This window comes from Vulpes vulpes, chromosome 3 (genome assembly GCF_048418805.1).
Source record: "Vulpes vulpes isolate BD-2025 chromosome 3, VulVul3, whole genome shotgun sequence".
Lineage (NCBI taxonomy): Eukaryota > Metazoa > Chordata > Mammalia > Carnivora > Canidae > Vulpes > Vulpes vulpes.
This window is the reverse complement of record NC_132782.1, coordinates 6475606-6498558: the sequence shown is the minus strand read 5'-3', so window position 1 is coordinate 6498558 and position 22953 is coordinate 6475606. Positions and strand designations below refer to the sequence as shown.

Here is a 22953-nt window from a genome sequence, read left to right as displayed (position 1 = left end):
ATAAATCTTTAAAAAAAGAAGAAATAAAGTTGTATCCATCATTCATCTATCTGCATTTACCTTTTACAAGACTAGTAAGTTTTTTGCAGGAAGAGTTGGGTCTCATGAGTTTTTCCCTTTTGTACAAAACTCTAAGCACTATTGCTACATATGAAACAAACGCCTATTCCTAAATATAATTCAGAGAAATTCTATCACACTGTTTTATAATAAGTATAAATATTTGCTAAATTCAAACTATGAGCAAAACCCTAATATCTCCAGATAAATTACATAATTTAATCATCATCCAACCAGGGATGCCTGGGTGGCTCAGCGTTTGAACATGTCTGACTTTGGCTCAGGGCGTGATCCTGGTCCAGGGATCAAGTCCCACATCAGGCTCCCTGTGAGGAATCTGCTTCTCCCTCTATCTGTGTCTCTGCTTCTCTATGTGTCTCTTAGGAATAAATAAATAAAATCTTTAAAAAAATCATCATCCAACCTCATAAGACAAGTATTTTTATTCCCATTTACAGATAAGGAAATTGGCGTTTAGAAATAACATACCCAAGATCACATGGCTGAGAAGTACCAGAATTGGGATTCAAATATCAACATATATGACTCCATAGCTCTTACTTTTTTTTACTATACTATTTGCTTCTCTTACGTATTTTTTTTCTTTTCATCATTAATAGTCTAGTAGACTTTTGTCATGCTTTTTAGCTAATGCTTTGTTCAGCCCTCCTTTCTTACCTTTTTTCTTTACCCTTTTCCTATGTTGTTTGGTCCTTGAATAATCAGACCCTGATGGGCTAGTGGTTCAATGGAATTCTTTTCCAGACCTCACCGAACCTTACAAAGAATATTGTTGAAAGTAAAAAGTGCCAATAAATTTAAGACTCCTGGAATATTGACATTTGAAAACTAATGTTCTCAGTGAAGGACAAAGGTGTGACTATCAAAATCATAACAACTAATGATGCATTGGGAAGAATGAATGTTGCATGATTCCTTTATGCATCATTTCTCTTTAATAACTCATAAAAGTGAGATAATATACTAAGTGGTCCTCCTGTGCTCCAGGCCAGATACTCTCATTTTATGTATATCAATAATTTTAGAGATACACCCTTTCTAATCTTCCAACCTCCTCTTTCACTGTGAATGTTGTTTAAGTGTATTGTAATTATTTTAACCTAATTATAATTGCTAGTTTCCCAAGACCCGAGCTGTATTTTTTTTAAAGATTTATTTATTTATCATAGACAGAGAGAGAGAGGCAGAGATACAGGAGGAGGGAGAAGCAAGCTCCATGCCGGGAGCCTGACGTGGGACTCAATCCCGGGACTCCAGGATCGCGCCCTGGGCCAAAGGCAGGTGCCAAACTGCTGAGCCACCCAGGGATCCCCCCCAAGCTGTATTTTTAACATCTGAATCTCAGAGTATCCAATATTGAAAATTTATTGAAGTTTCTCTTTTTACTGAAAACTGCCATGTGTAAACATTGGGCTAGGGGAGTGAGGCCAACAAAAGTGAATCAGACAGTGATTTTGTGATCTAGATGCTTCACCTACTTGGGGAAATAAGAGCTGTACATATTCAGAGCATAATGGAGAATGTATTCTCAAATGACTTCTGATCTGATAGCTAGTGGTTGGATGGGACTAGAGAATCTACTGCCAGAAAAAAGGCAGAAACAGTCCCTTGAAAATAAGTCCCATGTAATCTAAAAGAGGTTGGGTTTTTTTGTGTTTTTTGTTTTTTGTTTTTTGTTTTTTCTGCCTGCCCTATACTTAGTTTTGTTTTACTAATACAGGGGCTTCTGGAGTGGATGATTTGGTTTCCTTACACTCACTAGATTTTGTTTGGAAGTTAGATTTCCCATGGCTCTGGCCTTCCTAGAGAACCTCTAACCACATACTCATCCCAGAGCTACAAAACAGGACCCAGTAGTCCCCAGAGCAGGAATAGCACATTTGCATTTTCCTCATTTTCCTCCACCCTGAAGTGTTATCACTTTGAGTGGCCCCTGACAGGTTCTCCAAGGCTAGGACACTTCTAAGTCAGGGTCCTTGCTGGTGTTGCCTTTCTAATGCATTAGAAGTTCTTCTCTGGCTCATTCCAGGTGCATTACCATGATCAGGCCTGTAGTGTCCCTTGTGGAGAGAGGAATAGAAATAGAGGGTCAAGTCTGAACAGGTTTTAGGGACAGTGACAATTCTACTTCAGTGAACTCACCTATTTGATTTGGTTAGGTATGAGGATTTATGCTAGCAGTCATCTGTTTCTTGATGGCAAAGATGAAGGTAAGCTAAGTCTCAAATTGGTCATCTTCTTGCTTGGATTGTATGTAGGAAAGAAGTCTAGCTTCAGATTGTCCAAGCCATAAATGAAATGTCTGCCTTTCATATTTGACAACCTGAATTTTTAGAATCCATTTCCCACTCACATTCACCTGGCATAAAACACATAAAGAACATTCCTGTTTTCCAACATGGTCACAATTTTGAAATCCTATGATTCTACTGAAGAATAAGTCATCAGTATGGCTCACGAATAGGACAGTGTAATGAAGCAAACTAGGAACCTAACAGATTCCAAAGTTCATTTTGTTTCTTTATAAATGTGTCCTTACCATGTGCAGGTAAGTGATGAGATTATTCAGATGTCCTGCCGGGGATATCTGAAAAGTCTTCATGGAAGGGAAAGTATTGAGTTTGGATGGGCTAGAAAGATTGGTCTTCCATAGTATCCCCAGTTAAAAATTAATAAAGGGAATTCTGAGTGTCCTGTATGATTGAGTCTGAAGTACCATATTTATGTCATAGTTTCCAGAACTTCTTTAGGAAGGCTGGGGAATCAACTGCTTTTATGAATGAGAAATTTACATTAGATTAAATCTTCTATTTGTATGCCAGTGCTTATGCTAACCAGGTGAAAGAAAAAGATGAATCCAAAGTTCCCTTCAGCATTCTCCCAAGCCATCTACCCAAATACCCACCTTTTACTTCCTTATAGAGTATCCTTACCATTTATTTCCTTGAGAAAAGTGAAGCAAACCCTTAGATTTCCTTCCTCATACTTAGAAATTTATCTGTATCTGTCATCCCTCCAGTTTGCTCAAGGTTAACTCCTTCTCCAAAGCTCTTTGCATCCACACCAGCTGTTTCTTCCCTCTCTTAAATTTTCATTGACTCTCCTCACTCTGCTGACTCTTTCCCAACAGGCCATAAAGTTATTTAAACTTCTACCATTAAAATATAGATAGATAGATGTAGATATAGATGTGGATATATAGATACAGATGTAGATGTAGATTCAGATGCAGATACAGTGTATCTTTGCAATTCACTCCCCTAACTTCACATCTGTTCCTCAGTGGAGTGGTAATTAGGCCTCTGCTCCTACCACCCTCTTTCACAAACCCCTGCCCATCCCTTTAATATTGATGTCTGGGTTATTTCTCTTGGCCCCTTTCATCTTTGCTGTTGCTATTTCTGCTCTATACAGGGGAGCTTTTCCACTCCCTTGGTGTCAGTTCTGTTTTAGGCATTTATGTTCTAAAGTCTGCAGTAAGGCAAAAATTGAATATAGTCAAAACTACCCTCAAAAAGCCCTTAGGAAAAAAAAAAAGCCCTTAGAGTCTGGATATAGTTTTCTATATGCAAATTATACATATATCAGATATTTTTGTGTGATTTACATGTAGAAAATATCCAAATTTCAAGAACCATTTTTATGTATATAAGGTACACACAAATTATATAAAAGATAATTATATCAATATAAATTTAATTATTTAAAAATTTTATAAATTATATTTTATAGTTTATATAAAAGTTATCTTAAACATGAATATTTTATAAATATTATAATTATAAATGACTATATTTTATATATATAGAGAGAGATTATGTATATAATTTAATAATGTATCTACATAATTCCCAGAGGAACTAAGTAGCTGTTACTAAGTGTTTAAATGCTGAGAATATTTCAACAAATATATTCCAACCTGTCAGCTCTTCCTATTGTTAGCATCATCCTTATCTTCTGTAGATCATTTCATCAGGTGTTCTCTTTTACTTGGCCTTCAACATATTCAGGTTCTTTTTTCATGATGTTGATAAAGTCTTACCAGGTTTTTGAATAATTTTGTTGACTTTCTTGGTACTGGTGTGAAAATCCTTACAATCTTTTCAGTTTACCAATACACGTGGACACATATAAGCATGATTGCATCCGTTGCTTGTGGGCATATGTATCTTTACTGGCATATCTGCAACTAGCTTCACTATTTAAATTATCTCTGCTTCTCTATCTTTGTCTCTTTCTCGCTGATGGCTTCTGATAGTCAAGTAATGAATTTGAGTGATACATCTTCACTGTAGTCTGTGCATGTATGTCTTATTCTGTGGCTCCATCCTAAATATCTCCTTTGGACTCTAGGGTTGTATATTCCATTGCCTACCAAACAGTTCCAATACATATTTCTGAAGCAGTATGGGTAACACTTTACCTTTTGAGGGGTCTACATCTGGTTCTGTCCATAAATTGAAGTCCTCATGGGGACAGGGACTTTGTCTTTTGTTTTTTATATCCTTAGTACCAGTTAAATGATATGTGCTTAATGAACTTAAACTGTCAGTCTGGAATACAGTCAGTTCTTCAAAATCTAGATATACAATCGAAACTGTTTTCTTCTGTATCAGTACAAGAGGGTTATAAATAGCGAAACAGCTATTTTGAGAAGTGAAACAGCTATTTTGAGAAGATTCCGTTCTTACCTTAGAAGAAAGGGACAGGCTAATGAAAAAGCAGAATTGAATTAACTTAGCAGCCTTTGGCTGGCTTTGGTGGATAGATAGCCTCCTACGGAATTCTTGCCTTACAATCAAGACCTTGAGATTTTCGCTATCAGTAGAAACTTAAATCTGACTTAGATAATAATTTAGGCAATTTTGTCATTTGCTAAAGTTATGTGATCCTTACAGAAAAAGAAGGCATTCCAAGGATTTTCTGGATTGGCCTAAATCAGCTGTACTCTACTAGAGGCTGGGAATGGTCAGACCAGAAGCCATTAAACTTTCTCAACTGGGACCCAGGTAACTTCCCTGTCTTCCACCTACTATGCACAGAGCAAAAGCTTCAAAAAAGTAAATGAACAAAAGCAACCTATTCACTGACAGCTTATAAAATTTTCAAATCTTGACAAATGTTATTATGATTACCTCTCAGAAGAATTTTTCCCCCTAATTCCTTCTTTATTGTGATACCATTACAGCCAAGTTGAACCATACCATGGATAACTGAGCATTTGTCTCTAACCTTTATGGCAACCGTACATTTTTAGGTAACAGCAGAATAAGCCCCATAACATGACATGTCTGTGACTAACCTGTGTTGTCTCATCTGCAACTCAACTTCATACAGAAATATACTCTCATTTTAAAACTCTTGGGATCTGCTACAATACTGCTCAAGTCCTGACAACATAATGGTTGTATTTTATGACATAAATAAATACCTTAAAGAAAACTTTATAGTTAATAAAACCAACAAAATCTTACTTAGCCAAAAGATTTTTCTCCCCAAAATAAGTTTAGGTACCTTTTTAAAAAAATAAAATCTTAGGCTTCTGACAAATATAGACTCTAAATGTTAACACTAGATTCAGTATTTTTTTAAAAAGTATTCTGTATACATATTAGAAAAATGGGTTAAGTACAATAAAATACCAATAGGTCATTTTAACTTAATGAAATTTCATTGAATTAATGAATTAATTCCCTATTCAGTTAATAAAATCTTCAAAGATAATTTAACTTTTAATTCAAGGTCTTAAGAGCATTACAGAATCATAAATTAGTATTTATTGTATAGAGTAGCAGATTAAGAACTACTGTCTGCAGGATATGATATGGAAGTTGATTGGAGGCAGAGATTTGTTTTGGTTTTTGGTTTTGTTTTTTAAATTACTTATAGTGTATCAGAGTGTTTCACCCTGTATCCTGTATTTTAGAAAGAAGACATATTTAAGAACATGAATGTTTATTGAGGTGTCTACATCTCAATTTAGTAGAAGGTTTTAACTATTTTGAGTTCCAATATAATCAGAAAATTAGAAATACAAATTATTTTTTCTAACCACCACTTGGCCCTAAACTTCTCTTTTTAATTTTTTGAATTTTCTACCGTTTAAGATATGCCGAGTGCACCAATGATCATAGGTGGATCAAGCTGTGCAAGAATGGATGCCATGTCTGGTTTATGGCAGAGTTTTTCCTGTGAAGTTCAATTGCCCTATGTCTGCAAGAAACCCTTAAATAACACGGTGGAGTTAACAGGTATCTTTCTCATTTCATTGTGCAAATAGGTCTTAAAATTATAGTTTTGTGAAGTCCAATAAAATCCATTTCAGACATCTATTTCCACCGTTCCTTCACCTGATACTACCAATGCCAAAAATTACTTTGTTTAGACCCTGTGGTTGGGTATTATCAACTATATATGCATAAAGCTTTGGTTTGGTATATCCCCATAAGAAGGCAGAGGTATTCTAGGTAAGAAATATGTTTCTATTCACAGAGGTAGCTCTTTTTTCATTAGAGCAATGGTTCTCAGAGTGTGGTTTTTAGACCAATAGTATCAGTGTCACCTGTACCTGTTTGAAATGCAAATCCTTAGGACCCACCCCAGATTTACCGAATCAAAAACTCTGTGGGCCCCAACAATCTGTGTTTTAAGAAGCTTTCCTGGAGATGCTGATGCACATTCACGTCTTATGTATAACTTGCCTCTGTGAGAAATAAAAAACGGTAGACGGTGGAACTCTCCTGGGATTTCCAGCTCCTGCCCCATGATGCCCATCCTTGTTCTGTCCTTCTTTGCCAGGCTGATTTTTTAGGTTGTTGTGTTGATAAATCAGGTAGAAAAGCAGAGGTGCAGAAGGACAAAATGTGTACAAGGAGGGGGGGTTTCAAGGGATTTCAGGGGTAAGAGAAACACAGAACAGTTGAAGTTTCTGAAGTACAGAGAAACTTCAGAAGCCTTTGAAAGAATAAGAGGAATGCCCTTACTGTCTTGCACAAGGCCCAGCACATACCTGGTATTTGATTAAATCCTTCTGAATAAGAGAAGCTAATACTCAAACCTGTGAGGAAAAAAGGTTTTAAAATGTCTTGTTTAAAGAATGTTGGGGGAAGGAGATAAAATTTCTTGTCCATATAGGAGCATAAAGCTATTTTTTAAGACTAAAAAATAAAGATTGTCAGATGTTTTATTAAAATACTAGGGGAAAATGAACATTCATCTTCCAAGTTGATTCAAACCAAATTTAGTCCACACACAAAAAGCATAATAGAAAAGACAGCACAGATGAAAATAAACCAGGTGACTGATGATAGATCAAATAAATATCCTGTAGTAGCAATTATTAAATAAATCATGATGTTTCCACATGATTGAATAATATGCATTTATTAAAATAACTGTGCCAGCAGGAAAATACAAGAGCAGAACAAAATGATATGCCTACTTATCATTTTAATCTTGTAAAAATATGTTTTCATAGAGACAAAGACTAGAATAGTAAAATGTTTGTTCTAAGTTCAATTATGGGTATTTTTTCCTCTGTTCCTTTATCATAATCGTAAAATATAACAATAATTATAATAACATGTTCTATTTCAGAAACTTAAAATTAATTGAGTTATCTTGCAAATGTGAGAAGCTAACTGGACCTGAATTTTATCTTTAAGTAAAGGGAAAACTGTTTACATTTTTAAGTTGCTGTATTTTCATTAAATACAATTAAATTAATTCCAAACAGTTATGAATCCATGAGGTCTGAGTAATTGACTTAATTTCTAATTCTATTAAGAAGGTTAAAAGTATTTTATATGGTTTTATACCTCAGTCTTTTTCTCCAATATTTCTTGACCATCATTTGAGTGAGTTTTAACATGATCTAAACAAAGAATCACTAATTACATGAGGATGTGAATCTAGTAGAGGAAAGGAAAGAAGAGATCCAGAGAGGCCTTGTACCCTTTCCCTTTATCACTGTCCTCTCTTTCATGTGGAGTTTATAGATGTTTTACTCTATTCCTTAAATCTTTATCCTTTGTCCAACAGTAGGCATGAATGCACATCCCCTTACCAATCTTTTTTTTTAAGATTTTTTAATTTATTCATGAGAGATTTTTTAATTTATTCATGAGAGACACAGAGAGAGAGGCAGAGACATAGGCAGAAGAAGAAGCAGGCTCCCTGCAAGGAGCCTGATGCAGAACCCCGGAATCATGACCTGAGCCAATGGCAGATACTCAACCACTGAGCCACCCAGGTCCCCTCCTCTTGCTAATCTGACATACATGACCATACATGAATCTGGACTTCTTAACCTCTCAAAGTCAGAGACTAGAGGGGAACCTAACAAATCCCATACCAAGGAAGAGATATGTCAGTGACTGACTTACCTCACACCATTCTTCTATCTATTGGGACTAAGGGAATTAATTCCCTCCTCAAATAGTTGGAGCCCAATCATGTAGCACATTTGTATTACATTGCAGTTATATCATTATCTGTATCCCATCACTCTTGTGATGCCATGTAGAATGAGGCACCACATAAAGTCATGTCCTTATGCCCTTTGACATCACATTCCCTAGTTTTCCAGAATCCTGATGATTTAAGAAGGAAGAATTTGGAATGTTTTTTATTCAAAATAGATGTATCTTTACTGGAATATAAATAGCTGCTTTTCTTGCAGATGTTTGGACATATTCAGATACACACTGTGATGCAGGCTGGCTGTCAAATAATGGGTTTTGCTATCTGCTGGTAAATGAAAGTGATTCCTGGGATCAGGCACAAACAAAATGCAAAGCCTTAAGCAGCGATCTCATCAGCATTCATTCTTTAGCAGATGTGGAGGTGGTTGTCACAAAACTCCATAATGGGGGTAAGTTTTTAAATTTTCCTATTTGAGAGGTTTAAAACATTCTAAGGTACCCCTGTTTTTAGACTCTTAGTGGAAATGAAAGCCTACAATTTGATCCTTACAGATTGGTACTATCCAATAGAATTTTCTGTGATGATGGAGCTGTTCTATAATCTGTGCTGTCCAGTGTAGCTGCCACCAGCCATTTGTGGCTTGTGAGCTTGTGGAACTGATTTTTACTTTTATTTAATTTTTGTTATTTTACAAATAGGCATATGTAACTAGTAGCTACCAATTTGACAGTATAGCCAGTGATTGAATAATTTCCCTCCTCTCATAAGCTAAATGCTATTTAATTTGCTCCAGATGCTTAAGTGATGATAATTTCATGATTATTATTTGTAATTATTTAAAAGCTAAAGACTGAAGAACAAAAATAAGCTAGACAGGCAGTATTATGTCCTCCTCCTAGGATTCACTAATAGTAATAGCTAATAATAAATACCTCTTCTATGTCAGCATGGTGTTAATTGTTTCCCCTGGGAAGGCAGCAGCATCATCCAAGGGTAGGGATGGACGTCAATCCCATTCTGACTCGATTTGTAGAATTTCATTATAGGTTTCCCCTGCTATCCAAAAGTAGATTGTTCTTATGAAATCTTTCATAAACCAAAATGGCATAAAACTAAGAAGTAAACACCATTTAATAAAAGCTAAATCCTCTTCAGATTTCTTTCACTTAGTGAAAACAGGTACGTTTTCGTTAAAGTGAAGTGGCAGAAAGAGCAGAGGAAACCTGTATACCCCATAAAGCAAGGTTTATCTAAACTAGATAGGGAACACTTAACCTATAGATCATAGCATGGTTGTTCCACTACGTACTCTGCCATACTTTGAAAAGCTCTCAACCCCTGGACTGCCTAAATGAGCAATGTTTTCATAGATTAATTACAAATACCACTGAGACTCCTAAAACCCCATTATCAGAATGTAAAAATCAGTAACAATGTACATAATGAGGTATGTAATTGAGTAAAAGCAAATAAAATATTTTTCTTTTAGATGCCAAAGAAGAAATATGGATAGGTCTTAAGAACAAAAATGTACCAACTTTATTTCAGTGGTCTGATGGTACAGAAGTTACTCTAACATATTGGAATAAGAATGAGCCAAATGTTCCCTACAATAAGACTCCCAACTGCGTTTCCTATTTAGGAAAGGTAGGAAACCTCCTGTGGCTTATTTATATTCTTATTGTATACCAAATAATAATAGTAAGATGACTTTGGTTGAGATATTTGTGTTTGGGCTAGAAAAGAAAATAAAAGGTAAGAGCCCTATAGATTCTCTTTCCAGAAGCTACTGGAAAAAATAGGTAAATAACACAATGACTAAATAAGCAATCCACTTCCTGTCTGAGAGTATCTGGTCTGGTCTGAAACACATAAAAGGAAATCCTGTTAGAACTCAATTTTTATGCCAGATTGATTCTAATAAGCTGCTTTCTCTCTGGACCGTCAATATGATATTTAACATACAGCCACAACTTAAGGGAAAAATCCCATCTTCTTAATTCATGTTCAAATTTTTATATTTTATATTATATTTTTATATTTTATATTATATTACTTTGAGAAGTGAAAACTATTTTTATTTAAAAATAAGGTCTCAAAAAAAAAAATAAGGTCTAAGGGCAGCTGGGTGGCTCAGTCAGGGGAGCATGTGACTCATGATCTCCAGTTTGTGAGTTCAAGCCCCACATTGAGGATAGAGACTACTTAGTAAATAAATTAATTAAAAATTAGGTCTAATGTTTTTTCAGAAAACATCTTTCTTCTGTAGAATGCTTATTTATTAAACATGCTTTACTTAAGAGTCCAAAATAGGCTCTATTTGAGAGAAAAGACATGTGTATCTCTATATTTTGTTTGTACTGCTTTTCCTGGGGACTCCTAATTATCTAGGAGGCTTGTGTCACCCAAACTTCTAGAGAGATGTAAATGGAAGTAATAAATGATATGTGTATTTAGGAGTGTTTCAAGATTAAAGAGGTATTTAGAAAGGTGTCAGATAAATTTAGAAGGGTGTCACATTTCGTGCTCTATTTAAAAAGATATTTAAGATGTCTTTGGTAGAGTGTCAAAGATAGAGATCCCATAGGCAAGAATAAACTGATAGCATACCTAGATAGCATTCCAGTGTTCAAAACTGACCCTTATCACAATTTACTTTTTGAAATTTAATTTGAAGAAAGCAGAGTGACTTAAGCAAAATTAATGCTAAGTAGCATATTTGAAAGAGATTATTTTGAAGTCTAGGCTGAAGTAGAGTGGAAGGAACTTTTGATTTTGGAATTGATTTTGGGAGAGTAGCTGTTCTAACTACCATGATTTATATATATATATATTTTTAATATATATTTTAATATATTTTATATATATATATACATATACATATATATATAAAGAGACTAAGACAGCATGGTTGGTTGATATATCCAAAAGTTTTTAGCCAATGGGCAAACTTAGGCCATGTCATATGAAAGAAGACTAGAACACTGGTGACTGTGTGTAGGCTGAGTTCTTCTTTCTTCAACTTCTGTACTAAAAGTCCTTGATGGTTTTACTGTTACTCTAACAAGAAAATAGAATCATTTCCACTATGATCTGGAGGTGGTGTTGAAATAACAAACTGTGAGCCACAACCTTGCAGGCCTACTGGGTGGCATTTTCTAGGAGTATGTCCCCAGATGTAGTCTTTGATTTATAGTCATTTTCTTTTTCCTTCTTCTTCCTCCTTGCCCTGCCCCTTGCTCACAGTTTTGTGAGAAGAAACTATCTTGATTTAAAATAAGTTAGAGTTCAACTCTAAATATATGGCAAATAATTTCTCTGTGGGAAATTTTTTTTCTATTTTTAAAAAGCTAGGTCAGTGGAAAGTCCAGTCATGTGAAGAGAAACTTAAATATGTATGTAAGAAAAAGGGAGAAAAAATGAACGATACAACATCTGATAAGATGTGTCCTCCGGATGAGGTATGTAAAATCCCTGTATAAGTTTTCCTAAGCAGCGTTACATCTTCTTGATTGAAGGTGGTAGTTGAGACTGAAACAATTCAGACCTGGAAAGTAGAAGAAATGACTATACCTTCTGTTCACTTATGTTAGAGCAAATCAGAGGGCAGTGAATCATAACATATTGGCATTCTTACAATAAGAAAAAATTTTATAGGAAAAAGTTACCTATTCATGATTTTTATTTTAAAAAAAAGTATGTGATTGTAATCCTTAATGCTGATATCTTTCCTTCCTCCAATTATTTTTTTCCTGTTCAAAAATAGTTCGACCAACAATATTATAGTCTTATGAGGAGCTAGGCCTTGGAGGTAAAGAGAAATAAGACACACCTTCCATCTGACACAGGCTCACAGTCCTGTAGGAGTTATCTATGAAGTTATATCCCACCTTCATCATCTGTATGGATTTACTGGCCATGTCCTTAATTTCTCTAAGTGTGAAATGTTACCAGTGTAACAGAATCTTGCTTGTTAGAGGAGAGACATTAATTGATATATCTCCTCTGATTTAGGGCTGGAAAAGACATGGAGAAACCTGTTACAAGATTTACAAAGATGAGGTCCCTTTTGGAACCAACTGCAATCTGACTATAACTAGCAGGTATGACCATTAGTAAACATGTGCTGGTGAACTTTTAAATCTGGGTTAGTTTTGCTAAATAAGCTTTCTAAGAAAAAAGGTACATCTTCAATTTATATAGTATTCCATCATTGTAAAAACACCTACTAACTTAACCCTTGTTTTGCAGATTTGAACAAGAATACCTGAATGATATGATTAAAAAGTATACTAAATCTCCAGGAAAATACTTCTGGACTGGCCTGAGAGATATGGATTCACATGGAGAGTATAGTTGGACAGGTGTTGGTGGAGTAAAGCAAGCTGTAACTTTTTCCAACTGGAATTTTTTTGAGCCAGGTGAGTGCCTTAGTCTTGAAAGTAGTGGAATATGAGGATTTGTGAAATGCAGTATACCTTCCAGATGTTGTCTTCACTTAGCTTTGAAATGTGAGGAAAATGATAATCTTCAGGATGATAGTCTATCAATGGAACCATATCTATGGTGCAGTGACTAGAAGCAGTGACTATGTCTTCCTTATTAAATCCTTAGGAATAACCCCAAAAAGGGACCTAAAAAGCTCAGTTCTCAGAAATCACCTATAATGGCACAAAGCTAGAACCATCAGTGCGAGGTTTTTTTTTTTTTTAATCTTTTCTATGTAAGCCTCAAACAGAATCTAGAAGCTTCATTTTGAAGTGCTTTACATTTTCATCTCTTTGCTTCTTAACTTCTTTCTCCAAATTTCTCCAAAATTGAATGTGTTTATTTCTATTATTCCGAATGGATGAGAATTAAGGAGGCAATATTGTAGGTATTACTCATTCTAAAAGTTAGTTCATCCTTCTTTAACCAGCTCAAAGTATTGACCATATTTAGCCATAGAATCAGAACCATTTTGAACCAGAAAGGACCTCAGATATCCCTTCTGATTTCAGAGTTGAGAAGATAGAGTCTCAAAAGGTGATTTACTTAACAAATGTTACCTGGTTATTGAATTGCTGAAATTCAGATCCCTGATTCCTAATCCAGTGCTTTATAGAGGATTTTGGTTTTCTATAAGACTGGAGCTATAAAGCATTCAATTTTTGTTTCTTTGGATTATTTATATTTTCTTGTTTTTGTACGATGTGATCACAAAGACCACTTTTTATAACCCAGTTACTGGAACATATGAGTGTATAATGAAACACAATACTTGAAATAGAGAATGCCCACAAAATTTGAAATAGATGGTCACCACCATAAATGTAAATGGTATTGATAACAAGGTCATCTTTTTACTTATAGAAGATGGAGGATACAGGTGCTTATCTTGGTGAAATCTCACTTTAGATTATAATGTTCTAATATATAAAACATGGGATTTCTTTTATACACATTCAGATTTCTTACAGTCAATGTCATATTCTTCATAGATAACCTTCAGTGGTTGGAGAGGAGCTCAGGAAATAGACACAATGGCTATTCTCTCAGTCCTATAGCCAGAAAGACTACCATTAATCTCTATTTACTATAATTACTCCCAACTTCAGCCAGCTTGGTCCATCATGGACAAGACTTGGGTAGGGGGCAGAACAGGGGAAAAACAGGACACCCATCGAGGACAACACAGCATCTTTTCTCCCAGTCCCTTGTTCCAATTGCTGTCCAGGTATGAGACATGAGACAATGTTTGTTTGGTGAAATAGAAGTCGTCATTATTTTCCAACTTATGTTCTTCTTGTCTTCTACCCACTTCAAGCAGTGTGGTATAATATAAAAAGGAGCATGGCACTTTGCCAGACAAATCTGTGTTCAAGTGTTGACTCCACTACTCATTAGCTATTGTTGTCGCAAGTCACTTATTCTTCGTCTGAGAAATGGATCTGATAATACAAACAATCTCTTATCTGATAATACAAACAATCTCTTAATGTTGTGAATAAATAAATTCTGGCTGCCATAAAATAGACAGAAACAAATGTATGTTACCATATATCTCCTTCAATATTGTACCCCCTATTCCTTTGGATCTGAATCTGAAAGAGTCTTGTTTCAAGGGTTACTAAATTGCTGAAAAACTTTTCAAAGTCATTAGCTAGTATGAATCACTTAGGGTATGCTGAGCAGCTTAGTGATTTAGAGTGCACCTCCATATGCAGACCACCTAGATTCTAGTTCTGGATCAACCACTTACTAACATGTGACCTTGAACAAGTCACTAATCCTCACTGTACCTTGGTATGGCAATAGAATCCACTCCAGAGGTTTGTTGTAAGGACTGATTCATTTAATCCTGTTAGAATAGTACCAGGGGAGTAATAATCACTGATCTTTATTTCCATCATCGTCATTATCATCATCATTATTATAACACATCCCTTTCTACCATTATCTTTTATATCCTTTCTCCAGACCTTGGCCCAAATAAAGGATAAGGACACTAGAAAAATGTTTGGACTTTAATGTTCAAATGTAATGTTTAATTAAACTTTCTGATTCAACCCCAGCTTCCCGAGGTGGGTGTGTGGCTATGGCTACTGGAAATTCTCTTGGAAAGTGGGAGGTGAAAGACTGCAGGAAATTCAGAGCACTTTCAATTTGCAAGAAAATAAGTGGGCCCGTTGAGCCTGAAGAAGTAGTCCCCAAGCCTGAAGACCCTTGTCCTGAAGGCTGGTATAGTTTCCCCTCAGGTCTTTCTTGTTATAAGGTAAAGTAACATTCTCATTCAATTCCTTAATGAGGTTATCTTTCTACTATCCTAGTCCACATACTTGTAGTAGAAATTATGCTCCTCCTCAGGCACATATGTAACCTACCAAGGTGTTTGGGAGCACCACTCATGCCTTTGTCATGTCCTACCCAAAAAAGCAGGCCTACAGCCAGAACTGCCTCTTTCCTAGTGTTCTTTTGCCCTGAGACATTAAGTAAGCTACATGCCATGCTGACACTTTGCTTATGATTCTCATATCCTTCTAATCTTTGTTGTCCAATGGAGAATTCTATCACTTCTTATAATTTAAAAAAATCATTTTAGGGCCTGTATCAGTCAGCTGTTCCCAAAAAGAAACCATTACGTAGTATCTTAAAATTCAGTGACTATAACAACAAACATTTAATCTCATGTCCACAGATCTCTGGGTCAAATAGGGATTGTTTTAGTTCAGGCTTGAATGGTGAGCTCTGCTTTCAACAGTGGGTCAGCTGTTCTGGGCTTCAGGCTATGAGTTGGGATGTGCTACCTTGATCTGGGTCTCAGGCTGAAGGGGCAATAGTTTTTAGGGACTTGTTCTTACAGTCAATTGTTAAAGCCTAAGAGGCCAGCCTAACCATTTAAGCACATTTCAGGTCTCTATTCACTTTACCTCCACTAACATGCCATTGATTGCAGCAAGTCACATGGCCTGAGCCCAAATCTAGGTATAGGGAAGTACACTTTACCCACCAGGAGGTCATGGCAAAAACGTAAAATTGTATCACAGGGAACTGAAGAATAATTCAATCTCTTTCTGTTCCTTTTTTGAAAAAAAATTAGTCATCACAAACCAAAGATGGCAAGTTTTGCTTTGCACCTTCTGTTCATGTTAGCAGGGCAATCTGCCATTTCATTCATCCTCATCAGAAAACAGGCCTGTACTTGTATAGGTTTCATTGTGCTATGTTCATAATTATGTTTTTAGCATATTTCTCTGCAGAAGTCTACTCCCAAAGTATTCATATGTATCCTTTATAGCCTTACCTACTGGTCCTAGGAATGCAGGAGAATGTGGTGTCTTGTTGGAGCAGTTTCCCATTCTGACTAAGGAAGGTCATCCATCTGACAGCAGTAGCTGGCCTTAGTTGACACTTTCAGCAGGTCTTGGTTGTATCCCAGTATATGTTATTTTTAATTTATATATATATTTTTTTAAATTGAAGTTTGATTTGCCATATACATATAGTATGACACCCAGTGCTCATCCCGTCAAGTGCTCCCCTCAGTGCCCATCACCCAGTCACCCCATCCCCCCACCTGCCTCCCCTTCCAGTATCCGTTGTTCATTTCCCAGAGTGAGGAGTCTCTCATGGTTTGTCACCCTCTAATTTTTCCCACTCATTTTCTCTCCTTTCCCATATAATCCCTTTCACTATTTCTTATATTCCCTGTATGAGTGAAACCATATAATGATTGTCCTTCTCTGACTGACAGGTAAAAATAAGAACATTTTCCTGTTATTATCACACCTATAAGAATCCATTTCAGAAGCCTACACATTTGAATCAAAGAAACAAAATAAATGAACAAGGGGGAAAAAAAGAGACAAACCAAAACCAGACTCTTAACTATAGAAACAAACTGATAGTTACCAGAGGGGAGGTGGTGAGGGGACAGTGGGTGAAATAGGTGATGGAGATTAAGGAGTGCACTTGCGATGAGCACTGAGTGATGTACTGAACTGCTGACTCACTGTATTGTTCACCTGAAACTAGTAGAACACTGTGTGTTAATTCTATTTGAATTAAAATTCAAAGACTTAATTAAAAACCTACACTTTTTATACGTAATAGACTTGGAAATTATGACTATTTTATGATCATGCCAGAAAAGAGATTAACATTGTGTTTTGTTAAGCTGTTTAATATAGAAAGAATCGTAAGAAAAAGGAACTGGGAGGAAGCTGAGAGGTTCTGCCGAGCTCTTGGAGGACACCTTCCCAGCTTCACTCAGATGGAGGAAATAAAGGGATTTCTTCACTTCCTCATGGACCAGTTCAGGTAATACTTTGAGGATGAGATCTTCTGTGCTGAATCTGATGCTCTCCAGGTACTCAGAATTGACATGTTTATTTTCTAAAGGGTCATTCAGTGCTTGGCAGTCTGTCAATATCAAATATGTTTATGCGCAAGACACTATGAATAATTTGAAGATGAGGGAGATAGAATCACCCTCCTTTATGTAGCATAATAAACTCCAACAATGGGGATAAGAAAAAGTATGGTAAAAATCTAGAACAAAGGTAAGGAGGGACCATGAGAATTCTAAAGACAGATGAATACTTTGGGAGGTATAACTGGGAAAAATGTTATGAAGAAGGATGGTTCTTAGAAGGTAAGGTAGTACTTTGAAAGGTAAGACTAAGAGAAGGAGCCAGAGAAAACAGAAAATTAGCAAAGGTACTGAGACCAGAGTGTACAGATACAGTCAAGGAGAAATGAGTCATTCCACTTACCTAGAAAATGAGGTTTAGATATGAAATTGGAGCAACCTTATTTGCCAGGGAAGGAGTTTGATCTTAAGTCAATAAGCAAAAGAAAAAAAAACAAAACAAACAAAAAAAATACCCAACAAGTGTGTGTGTGTGTGTATAATATATATGGGGGGAGAGAGATGGTAGGTAAATGCAGGGCAAGTAATTAGAAAGTTATTACAGCCCTCTTGTGGAAAACTACTTTGAGAATGGGCAGGAAGAATGTGAAAATAGGAAAGTAATCAGAGACACTACAAGGAATCAATTAGCCATTGTGATTTTGATGTTATGGTGGAAGGATTCTTAGATGATTTTCCTGATGTCCAATGTGGAGAAATGTGGACCAGGTGATGCTATCATAGGAGAAAAATTTCTCTGAAGCTTTGGGAGCAATCATGAGGGCATTCAAGTCCACGAATTTCTTTTTTTCTTCCCCTATTTTTATGAATTGAAAAGAAGACCACCAAAATATGCAAATCAAGGATTCAGGGTATACCAGGCAAAATCATGGAAAAGAAATTACCATTTAGACTTATCCTGGTGAATACTTTCCTTATCATTTTAACTCAAAAGCCTCAAAGAAAAACAGCAAAACAAACAAAAAACAGGTACCAAAACACAAAACTCAACTGCTCTTCTTCTCTGGGACATTAAATATAAGAAGATGTTTAAAAACTGACATCTAAAGAGTTTTGAGGTGGAAAATGTTTACAATATATTAATTTTTTAAAGATTTTATTTATTCATGAGAGACACAGAGAGAGAGAGAGAGGCAGAGACACAGGCAGAGGGAGAAGCAGGCTCCATGCAGGGAGCCCGACTTGGGACTCGATCCTGGGTCTCCAGGATCAGCCCAGAGCTGAAGGTGGCGCCAAATCGCTGAGCCTCCTGGGGCTGCCCACAATATATTAATTTTAGTTCTCAATTACATTGCTTTTCGTTTGTGAAAATTATAATTGATATAATCTTAGAACTCACTTGAAAAAAATTCAAAGACACGTTCCAGTTGAGAGATGAATTAAAAATCAAGAACACCTGAATAGGTAGTTTATTTTAAAAGAATTGGAAGTAAGAATATATAATATAAAAACATCCCCAGTCTAAATAATGCAATATGTATATGTAATGATAAAAATAGAAAGAAGTTATCCTAAATCCTGAAAAAAGAAACATGAGAATATTTTAATAAGACCAGGTGTTAAACTCTGTTTATAAATTAAAACTGGGATATAAAGAGATGAAATGGTTTTCAAAAATGAAAGTATAATAAATTCCTCATTTGCCTAGAAGTCATATTTAGAAACACAGATTATGTACATTTTAAAACAGTATGTTCATCTACTGAATATGTAATGGGTGAAAGAAAGGTTTATATAGTAAATTATGAAGCAATAAAATAAAAAGCATGAAATCCAGTGTAAAGCAAGATGGCAGAAGACCAAATTTATCTATTTCCAGTTATGTTTAATTATAAGTCTGCAAATTTCTTCAATAATGAAATTCAGCTATATGCTATTGAAAGACAAATCTTGCCAATTAGTGCCTGTCCAGCTCAAAGAGTATGACGTTCTTTTCCTAGAAGAAAGAAGCTATAAAGTGTTTCACAAGTTGAGAAATTTTGATAAGAACCCATATTTTTAACGTTTCTTTAAAAATTGAAACAACAGGGATCCCTGGGTGGCGCAGCGGTTTGGCGCCTGCCTTTGGCCCAGGGCGCGATCCTGGAGACCCGGGATCGAATCCCACGTCGGGCTCCCGGTGCATGGAGCCTGCTTCTCCCTCTGCCTGTGTCTCTGCCTCTCTCTCTCACTGTGTGCCTATCATAAATAAATAAATAAAAAAATTCAAAAAAAAAAATATTAAAAAAAAAAAAAAATTGAAACAACAGGGCAGCCCGGGTGGCTCAGCGGTTTAGTGCCGCCTTCAGCCCAGGGTGTGATCCTGGAGACCCAGGATCGAGTCCCCCGTCGGGCTCCCTGCATGGAGCCTGCCTCTCCCTCTGCCTGTGTCTCTGCCTCTCTCTCTGTGTCTCTCAGGAATAAATAAAAAAAAAAAGAGAGAGAGAGAGAGAGAGAACTGAAACAACAGGACACATTTTCATATCGTAGCAGTAATTAGTCCTGAGGAGACAGTGGCCCACCAAGATAGGGCATCATTCTCTAATTTGTGGTTATCTCTAATTTATTACTCCTTTATCCACTTTACCTTTGTTTTTGTCCCATATTAACCTAAATAGTAATTGAGTTAATAATCACAAACAATACAGTAACTAAAATGAGAAAATTAAAAGAATGAGCTAAATTGTGCAAATGTGAACAAAAAGCTAGAATCACAATATTGATATTAGATAAAATACAATTGAAGTAAAAATTCACCAAATGGGGAAATGAGGTCTATTTCATATTGAGTAAAGGTACAATCTACAATGAATTTATAATAGTCAAGAGCCATTACATATTTTAAAATAATAGCATCAAAATATATGAAGCAAAAATATTAATTATATTAGTGAAATATTTCAATAAGTAACAATAGTGGGAACCTTTAACACTTGTCTTATCAGCAAGTAAAACAGACAAAAGAAAATAATGTAGAATATATGAACAGTATAATTAAGATGGTTTAACAATATCCTCCTTGTTCATACATTACAAAGTCTATATTTATTTTCTCTTCAAGCTCTTTGCCTGTGTCACTTACAGTAATTGATCTATTAGGCTAAAAATAAATTCCAGGGATCCCTGAGTGGCACGGTGGTTTGGCGCCTGCCTTTGGCCCAGGGCGCGATCCTGGAGACCCAGGATCGAATCCCACATCGGGCTCCCGGTGCATGGAGCCTGCTTCTCCCTCTGCCTGTGTCTCTGCCTCTCTCTCTCTGTGACTATCATAAATAAATAAAAATTAAAAAAAAATTTAAAAAAAAAATATAAAAATAAAAATAAATTCCAAAGTGGTGAAATTATACAGGTATATAAAAAGTGAAGTCAAACTTATAAATTCAATGTTTTTGAGTAACTGTTTTGGCAAATAAATCAAAACTGTAGAGATGGTAATAACAATATTACCCTCTCTGGGTATTACCCATTCTGGGTACCCAGAATACCCTCTCTGAAATTCATGGGATCTAGCCAAAGCTATAGTTGGAGGTACATTAATAGCTTTAATAGCTTTAATTATTAAACAAAAATAATGAAAATAAGCATTTACCTAAAAGTAAAAATAAATTTCAACGTAAATACAAGGAAACCATAAGAAAGAACCTAATAAAGATTTTTATATAAAGATACTTAAAATGAAGCCTTAGTGGGGCACCTGGGTGGCTCATTCGGTTAAGCATCTGCCTTTGGCTCAAGACATAATTCTAGAGTCCTGGAGTCAAGTCCCACATCAGACTCCCTGCTCATCAGGGACTCTGCTTCTCCATCTCCCTCTGCCTCTCCCCCCAGCATGTGTTCTCTCTTGCTCACTCTCTCTATCAAACAAATAAATAAAATCTTTAATTTAAAAAATGAAGCCTTAGGAATTATAAAACCTATTTCATGAAGAAATTTTTTAATTGGTAAGAATACTATGCATAATTTCATGCTGTTACAAATGAAGTTGTTAAAATTAATACTTTTTAGGGAAATATAAGTTGGTATACAATTGATTTGATAAGTGGAAACCCAGTAATTTAATAGCCATGAAAGAAATGGAAAAAATTGACAAGGAATTTCTTCCAAAAAAGAGATAGGAAATATAACATGGTTATATATGTGACTTTCTTCACATTTTAAAGAAGAAATCATTACCTTGTATTTCAGTGATACAAGCAAGAGCTTGCATTCCATTACATAGAAACTGATATAGACATCTGGTTTATTTTACAAACTAGTCTAATCCTGATATCAAAGCCTATCAACAAGAGCACAAAGAATTACAGACCAACCTCTTGACTAGACCTGAAAAAGAAAATACTAATAAGTGATAGAATAACAAACACTGATACAGTCCTTATTATGTGCCAGATAATGTACTGAATGTTTTCTATTAGCTCATTTAATCCTCACAACAACCTATGAAGTAGTACTATTACAATCCCCAAATGCCAACTAGGTGCCCCAAATATCATTCTTTTTTTTTTTCCAAATATCATTCTTTTTAAAATTCGTCCTTAGAACAGATCCAAATTCATCTCTTATGACTACCCAGATCCCAACACTCAATTATGAAAAAATGTTGGATCAGTATATGCTAACTTAGACACCAATGAGATATTAAGTAAAACAAAACAAACATGACAGATGTAATATTAGAAGTGACTTCAGGGGTCACTTGCATGGCTCAGTCCATTAAGTGTATCCCTTAGGTTCAAGTCATGGGATTGAACCCCATATTGGGCCCCCTGCTCAGTGGGGAGTCTTTTTCTGCTTCTGCCTCTCACCTGGTTCGTACTCTCGCTTCTCTCTCTCTCTCTCAAATAAATAAATAAACTGTTTTTTAAAAAAAGATTGACAATAATGATGATAATAGGGATATTTACCTTTTTCTGACTTTTACAGAAATGCATTTAATGTTTAATCCTTAAATGTGATATGGCTATTGGTTGAACTACACTTCTATTTTTCCTTTAACAAGAATTTGTATTTTAATTAACTGACTGAGCTGCCTAGGTGCCCCAATTATTGTTGATTTTTGTTTGGAATTTATAGCCTGTACATTAAGATTTTCTTTTTTAAAAAGAATGTTATTCCATGCAAACAATTACAATATATTTAGTGGGAGGAAAAGCAAATCATGAAAAAATAAAAAATATACTATTTACATTTAAAAGTAGATTACAAAAATACATCAAAGAAAGATAATCATTGTTACCTCTGGAAGTTAAGATTTTGAGTAATTTTTGAAATATTTAAACATTTTTCCACACTTTCCAGATTTGCATTAATAAACCTACTATTGTGTTTTTCTCATTAAGGAAAGGGAAATTTCACTAAAATGTGCTGGAAACCTGATGCAAAATACAGTACATGTGTTCCATAAATATTCATTTATTAAGCATCTATTATAGAAGTTCAGACATTCTGAACTTTATTTTCTAGCACTAGAAATTATTATACAAGATTTCATTGCACACTAACCTGAATTAATTTGGATATACAAACTCTTAATTTCCTTTGGAGGTTAGTGTTTCTTA

At 35.4% G+C, this 22953-nt stretch overlaps 1 protein-coding gene across 2 annotated transcripts in view; it reads left to right on the top strand.

Moving 5' to 3' along the window:
* LY75 (lymphocyte antigen 75) overlaps positions 1-22953 on the top strand; it is a 127910-nt gene that overhangs the window by 19693 nt on the left and 85264 nt on the right. For both annotated transcript variants that reach the window (XM_072751690.1, XM_072751689.1), the window contains exons 5-13: positions 4980-5090; positions 6189-6332; positions 8762-8953; positions 9995-10152; positions 11856-11966; positions 12520-12608; positions 12757-12926; positions 15060-15259; positions 17162-17304. In XM_072751690.1, the coding sequence (XP_072607791.1) occupies positions 4980-5090; positions 6189-6332; positions 8762-8953; positions 9995-10152; positions 11856-11966; positions 12520-12608; positions 12757-12926; positions 15060-15259; positions 17162-17304 (1318 nt within the window). The remainder of the gene's footprint in view (positions 1-4979; positions 5091-6188; positions 6333-8761; positions 8954-9994; positions 10153-11855; positions 11967-12519; positions 12609-12756; positions 12927-15059; positions 15260-17161; positions 17305-22953) is intronic.